Source organism: Penaeus chinensis, chromosome 1 (assembly GCF_019202785.1).
Source record: "Penaeus chinensis breed Huanghai No. 1 chromosome 1, ASM1920278v2, whole genome shotgun sequence".
Lineage (NCBI taxonomy): Eukaryota > Metazoa > Arthropoda > Malacostraca > Decapoda > Penaeidae > Penaeus > Penaeus chinensis.
The window spans coordinates 12,234,364-12,241,669 of record NC_061819.1 but is presented as its reverse complement, the minus strand read 5'-3'; the positions used below and the strand labels follow the sequence as shown (position 1 = coordinate 12,241,669).

Here is a 7,306-nt window from a genome sequence, read left to right as displayed (position 1 = left end):
TATACCTCAACTTTAATTAGTCTTTAGCTATGTAAGATAAAAGTGCTTAATTATTTTCTCAGAAAGATGATACTCTATTTTATTATTTTTGTAGAAGTTCTATATATGTATATTTTATTTCACTAAGATTAGGAAACTGTAAAATATGATAGTTTACTTTGTTTTCTTTGTTGCCCCCACAATACATTCTCTTTGTTTAAAGGGTAGGTTGTTATATTTCACTGGTACTTGTTATATTAAATATAACTGATATTTTAATGAAGAAATCAATATGAATTAATTTTGTTGCAGGAGAGATTCATTTAAGTTCTGGAATTATGCATGTATAGATTAAGAAGAACTATATGCTTGTAATATATGTGATCTGATTAGATGTTAAATTTTGAAGTATATACAGAGTTAAACCCTGATACTATAACCCGAACCAGAGAGAGAACAGAGAGGAGTGCTATTTAACAGCCTGAAATTGTTTAGATTATCTTGAAATATGAGAGGTTAGAAAGAGCATTCAGCTGTAATAATATCATTAATAAAATCATAAAATACTATAGATCTAATTTACAGAACAAAAGCAAAGTAATTATTTGAGATCAAACTGAAAAATAGAGATAATGTCTTCTTCACAGTTAATAGCTGCCACTTGGCACTTGGGCACCATCCAGACAATTCTCTTATTATTATTGAGAATTCAAAGAGTAAGTGTTCTTGAAATTTATAGAATAATATTAAAATGATATAACTACGCAGACTTTATATAATGGCATAAACATTATACACAATTTGCTTGCTTGTCAGAAATATTTTGTTACTACAACAGATAATTTGTTAAATTAGATATCTTTATATTATTTTATCATTCCTAAAGTAGAATAATTGATTCTTTTTTTTTTTTAGAAATGTTTTTTTTTTGTGCTTTGATTTTTTGTTCTTGGTGCTGTGGACAAGAAGTAAAGAAGATATCATCTTTGAACTGATGAAGGGAAGATAAGAAGAAATCTGAGAAAAGGGATCTGTACAGACGAACGACCAAAGAAGAATTACCAGTGAAAAGAGTGACAGCTTGGACAACACGCATTTGGAGAAAGTTTTGATATTTTGTTGATGAAATGTTTTTGGTTGTGAAAGTGTTATGATTTATGATTCAATATATCAGGAAATGTTGTAAGCTCATTAATTGTTTTGATATTACCCTTCTCTCAGTTACCTCTAAGGCTGAAGTTAGATCACAAGTAACCTATGTTATTATTTTTTTCTAGTGGTTCCCAGAGTTAAGGGAAATGGTGTCTTTGCTAAGGAGAAAAAGGGGTGGGTGCAATATAACAGCAACTAAATTTTTTTTTTAATGTATTTATGGGTGTCAGTTTTACATACTCTCTTTTAAAATTTCACTTTTATCTGTGATTCTAAAGACTTGAAATAAAAGACCATAATAAAAACTACTCTTCAAATCAAATTTAAAGGGGTCAACGTAAAAGAATTAAAAAAACTTTAAAATCTTATTTATAAAATAACAATGCTGCTCAACACAGAACAGTATAGCTAAAGAAAGTTTTATATTAGCTAGCTAAGAAGAAGTCTGAATGTATAAAGCTCCATGGGCTGTAAGGACAAAGTGTATGATTTTGTCATGTCAACACCTTCATATAACATAGATAACGACATCTGGTGCACCTGCTCACTGAACATGTTGGGAAACACCTCTGACAAGCGAACCTGGAAAGTAAATTAGTCTTTTTCAATAACCAGGAAAATAAATTCAATTTTCATTATTCTAAAAAAAAGTGTTTTCTGTTAACATAATTTAGAAATAGTTTGCTCATAAAAAAGGCGATGAAATGTATACAGAACACTGTTTTTTTATTTCTTTTTATCGTGCCTCAGAAGTTATATATTTGGTGTTTACTGTAGGTATTTAACTTTGTATCTCTCGTAGGTACTCACACTGGTCACAAAGGTAATGTGGGTAGACTTGAATGATGGGAAATGAAGAGCTCACATTGGACAAGAGTTTTTTGCTGAATACTAATACTCTTTATGTTGCTATGATGTTGGTTCATATCAATCTAGCTATTATTCATATTTCAATCTAGCTATTAAGTATTTTAGAAATGATGGAGGTGATCTTCCGACATGATATTCCTCTGATTTTGAAAGAATGCCTTTACACTGTGTCCAGCTTTATCGTACCATTGAAGGGGACCCGAAACACTACTTATTAGTAATGTACTATCATATAACCATCAAATTCTATATCCTTCAACTCAGTGAATGCCACCTACCTTCTTTAGAATAGGGCACATTAAACAAATAATAAAAAATCAAGTCTGTCTTTACCTTTCCTCCATTTGTAGAGCATGAAAGTCCCTGGGATTTCAAACCGCAGTCAAAGCCCAGACGATGCAGTGTGAGGGATGTGGTCTTGCCTGCAGGATGTTGCAATCTCTGAGCACCTGTAGTAATTGGAGGGTCTAGCATGGTGCGCAAGTTGACCATGTGGACATCACAAGGCAGTTCTCCACCAACAGTCCAAGATGAGTGCATGGGACCCACCTATGGAAAATGTTTGAGAAAAAATGTAGGTAAAACTCTGCAAGTCCTATTCTGAGACATAAATTAATTTCCAAACTAAACAAAATGCAATATTTCTTAGTTATAAAAACTTTTAGTCAGAATATGAAGTAAAACCTGTAAGACATTAGGTGTATATGATACATTGTGATATTATAATATCTATTCCTGCTTCACCTTTCCAAAACTCATTCTAATTATAATTTAGAAACTAGGAGAATCAAAAATATCTATAACATGAGCACTTGATGACATAGCAAATGCACCTTATCCTGCAACGCAAAAGGAAAATCTTGATTGCTTCTCACCTTAGACACTGGTATCAGAGAGTAGACTGGGTAAAGGAGGGTGTTGGTTGCTGCATGAGCCACAAGCGATGGGAAGGCTGCAGGACCATCATGAGCTGGACCAGATTCCTGCAGCAATATTGTTCTCATTAACTTGGAAGTGATTACACAAAGCAAATAATTTTGTAATGCTGAGGTACTGTCCTCAACTTTAATTAAGGTTCACAGGAGCTATAATCTCAGTCATATAAACTCATTCAATTATTATTTACTGAATCTCTGTATAAATATCAAATAGCTGCATGACTAACTACCAATCTATCTATCAATATTCTAGTCAAACCTTTTGTTTGTTTCTAATACAATACTATGTATCATTATTATCATTACAAAAAAAAAAATACTTTCAGGTGACAAGTTATGATTCTAAATGGTCTAGTAAACATAAGAGCTGCAAACCTTGGTGGAGATCCTTGGCTCTACCAAAAGGCGGAAGATACTGGCAGTGTGGAGATTGTCTAGGATACCCTGGCCAAGACCTCGGTTGTCATCCTGGTTTAGGCGGCGGTCCATCATGATCTAATTATTGATGGTAAAAAAAAAAAAAGAAAAAAAAAAAAAGGAGAGAGAAAGAAAACTTGAAGTACATGCTTTAGTAGCCTGTATAGATCTCCATAATAACAGAAAAATATAAAACCTAGTATATATTGTACTTACCTCCAGCTGTCCACTTTGTAAGGAGGCACCACCAAGAGGCTGAGCAGATATGAGAGAGAGGCGGAAGTCTTGGTCTTGGATGAAAGCTTGAGATGGAATTGGGTAGTAGTTTGCTTGTAGGGGTAGCTTTGCGTACCTCACTCGCTTGATAATCTGGTAATGAGGGGAGATTATGGAGTTTGTAAAATAAATCCTTAATAGATGTAGCCATTAGTAAAATATACAGATACAGAAAAAGAGAGAAAGTAAGTGAGTGAGGGATTGTGTGAATATGTATCTGTCTACTTGTTGTATGTGTGCATGCCCATTTGTAAATGTGTGTGCTTATCAATATCAATATCAATGGCATGGAATTTCCTATACTCTCAGTCTAGGGGATCAGAGATTGTGGATCTTAAGTGTAAATGTGTGTGTATATCCACCTGCAGGTGTATTTGTATCCATATATATGTGTGTTTGTGTTCAACTGCATGATTGTTTGCTCATGTGTGTCTGCACATACCTGTTAGTATATGTGAAAACAAAATCATAGCCATGTAAATGAAATGATGTGTTTTATAACTTAGACTAACCTGGAATCCATTCAGGTCTGTGTAAAATATATTATCATTCTTTATTCCTGTGTTTAGTCTCATGGCAAACTCGAAATTATGCTCTGCAGTGATGTCAACATGATTACTGATGTCAAGTCCAATGCCATCAACACCTGAGCACAAAAGAGAAATATACATATACATTTACATATATATATTTGTTGTTGCTAATAAAGTAGTACATATGATTCAACTGAAAAGAAATACATAAGCATTATGAATATATGGGAGACATTAAGACATGGGAAAATAAACACCACAAAGAAAAAGAAACAACTGAATACCTGGGGAATTCTTGATCTTGACAACATGATGGACATTTTTCAATTGGATGGACACAGTTGACATAAGAGGTCCCTTGACGAGCATAACGCCAGCCCTACCTACGTCAACTGGCACTGCCTCCTTGTCTGGCAGGAACAAGTATGCACCACTAGTCTCCCGATTATTTCTGGAATATCACGGAATGGAAAATATGTGACTGCTATTATTAATATTATTATTATTATTATTATTGGTATTACTACAACGATAATCTACAGAAATTTAGATAAAGACAAGCTGAATTGTGGAGGAAATGTCATTTTCAATTTATTTCTGGGCCCTGCATATCCATATTTCTAGGCACATATTTCATTACCAACAAGTTGTGTTAACGTCAAATAATCATACTTGACTCCATATTTAACAAATTCCAAAGAGACTGGAATTGTCTGTCCTTGTGTTGTCACAGCCTGGAGTAAGCCATTACTGCTAAATGTAGCTTCGACTTGATCTGTCTTCACTGAAAATGGGTTGGTGTCCTTTTCCTCGATTACATTGAAGACATTTGGTACTGTAGGTGCTCCCGTGTGCCGCACAATCACATCAGAGAACATGACCATCCTGTCAATGCAATATTTATAAATGACTTTCTCAGAAATTTTACTTTTTGCCATCTTATATCTAGATGTATACTTCAGATACATAACTGATAACAGCTGTAACTTCTGAATATGAAACAGGAGAGATACAGGAGATGATAGGCATGAAATGCTAAATCAGACTGAGATAAGAGATGAAAGAAGAGAAAAGACACAATTAACATACTTGGGGTTAACAGTTCCTGGATCTCTGGCTTTAATAGTATATGTCATAAGTGACAGAGCTGGTAGATCAACCAAGAAAGTGATGTCAAACATTGTCTGCGATACTTCTGATTTAAGGAAGACAGGATCTACCTGACATGGCACCATTTTCTCCTTGCTATCAATTATCTGAAAAAAGTAATTTATATGGTACTTATCCATTACATGCTTAGCCATCCCATGGGGGGGAAATATCAGAATATAAGAGCAAAGAAGATAGATAAATCTATATCAAATATTTTTTATATATATTTTTTTTTAATGAAAACTATAACATACTCAAAGAAAAAATTCAGTCAATGTTTACATAACTATGATCACAACTAAATCTATCTCTTTACAGAAGGTTTAAACTGGCTTCTAGCTTACTTCCACATATGCACTTGACGTTCTAATTGTGAATAGCTCCTGACGACGCTGTGCGAGTGGGTTGTAGATGACTATTGGCACTGATGAACCATCTCTTAGTGCCACAATCATGTGTGATGCCAGCTTGTTGTGCTCCAGGAATTTTTCCCCTAATTCATAGTACACTGATCCCGCATTGGCATTATAACTCCGCTGAAAATAATGCAATGAATAGTGGATATTCAATACTAAATCAGTGTAAATACTGCGCATTTCTTATTTCATTCACTTATTTATGCAAACATTATTTATTAATTTATTCACTATTTTTGTGTGTGCTGTCTGCATGTGTGTGTGTGTGTGTGTGTGTGTGTGTGTGTGTGTGTGTGTGTGTGTGTGTGTGTGTGTGTGTGTGTGTGTGTGTGTGTGTGTGTGGGTGTGTGGGTGTGTGTGGGTGGGTGTGTGTGTGGGTGTGTGGGTGTGTGTGTGAATGTGTGTGTGAATGTGTGTGTGAATGGGTGTGTGAATGTGCGTGTGAATGTGCGTGTGAATGTGCGTGTGAATGTGCTTGTGAATGTGCGTGTGAATGTGCGTGTGAATGTGCGTGTGAATGTGCGTGTGAATGTGCGTGTGAATGTGCGTGTGAATGTGCGTGTGAATGTGCGTGTGAATGTGCGTGTGAATGTGCGTGTGAATGTGCGTGTGAATGTGTGTGTGTGTGAATGTGTGTGTGTGTGTGAATGTGTGTGTGTGAATGTGTGTGTGTGAATGTGTGTGTGTGAATGTGTGTGCATGTGTGTGTGTGTGCGTGTGTGTGTGCATGTGCGTGTGCGTGTGCGTGTGCGTGTGCGTGTATGTGTGTGTGTGTGTGTATGTGTGTGTGTGTGTGTGTGTGTGTGTGTGTGTGTGTGTGTGTGTGTGTGTTTGTGTGTGTGTGTGTGTGTGTGTGTGTGTAAATCTGAGTGCATGTATAAATGTGTGTATGTGTGTGTGTAAATGTGAGTGCGTGTATAAATGTGTGTGCATGTGTAAATGTGTGTATATGTGTAAATGTGTGTATATGTGTAAATGTGTGTATATGTGTAAATGTAAATGTGTGTAAATATGTGTGTGTATTTCCATTCACACAGTTATAAAAATATTGCTTCATTAATAAAAATCATTCATTAATTCAAGTCTTACCTGTTCAAATGAAAGAAGATAGTGTGCTGCCTGCTGAATCACATGCTGGCAATTGTGAATACTCTCTAGCATCCTGAAAAATAAAAAGTTAAAGAGGTAAATAAAGAAGCATGTCTGGATAAGCAAACTCCATGTGCATATCCGTACGAATTTACATATTTTTACTAAATAGAAAAACAAATGCTTGTATACAGGAGATAATTTTTTGATTCCTTGATATTACTTACAAAAATGAAATTCATTATCATATTTCACTACTAACATCTGTTTGGATCTGCTTGGAGTATTATGCTAATTTTCTGTTACTGAATGCGCTACATTTCTCGTTCCATTCACAAGCAACAAACAATTTATTTGCTGACAGAAAATACTGTTCTTAATGAGCTCTGTATGACTGTACTCACTTCTTTGCATAATCCACAACAACATGATCCTTAGCAGTTCCAGTAATGCCATCATGATGCTGGAAGAGAGCCAAATTTCT

General features: G+C 35.1%; 1 protein-coding gene across 2 annotated transcripts in view; it reads right to left on the bottom strand.

Moving 5' to 3' along the window:
• Nucleotides 1-910: 910 nt before the first annotated feature.
• LOC125044374 (alpha-mannosidase 2-like) overlaps nucleotides 911-7,306 on the bottom strand; it is an 18,983-nt gene continuing 12,587 nt past the window's right edge. For both annotated transcript variants that reach the window (XM_047641127.1, XM_047641050.1), the window contains exons 12-23: nucleotides 7,227-7,306; nucleotides 6,823-6,895; nucleotides 5,662-5,853; nucleotides 5,255-5,421; nucleotides 4,838-5,050; nucleotides 4,450-4,616; nucleotides 4,145-4,278; nucleotides 3,573-3,725; nucleotides 3,315-3,434; nucleotides 2,877-2,984; nucleotides 2,335-2,550; nucleotides 911-1,713 (exon numbers count right to left, since the gene is read on the bottom strand). The exon at nucleotides 7,227-7,306 is cut by the window's right edge and continues 106 nt beyond it. In XM_047641127.1, coding sequence (XP_047497083.1) covers nucleotides 1,561-1,713; nucleotides 2,335-2,550; nucleotides 2,877-2,984; nucleotides 3,315-3,434; nucleotides 3,573-3,725; nucleotides 4,145-4,278; nucleotides 4,450-4,616; nucleotides 4,838-5,050; nucleotides 5,255-5,421; nucleotides 5,662-5,853; nucleotides 6,823-6,895; nucleotides 7,227-7,306 — 1,776 coding nt within the window. In that variant the 3' untranslated portion in view covers nucleotides 911-1,560. The remainder of the gene's footprint in view (nucleotides 1,714-2,334; nucleotides 2,551-2,876; nucleotides 2,985-3,314; nucleotides 3,435-3,572; nucleotides 3,726-4,144; nucleotides 4,279-4,449; nucleotides 4,617-4,837; nucleotides 5,051-5,254; nucleotides 5,422-5,661; nucleotides 5,854-6,822; nucleotides 6,896-7,226) is intronic.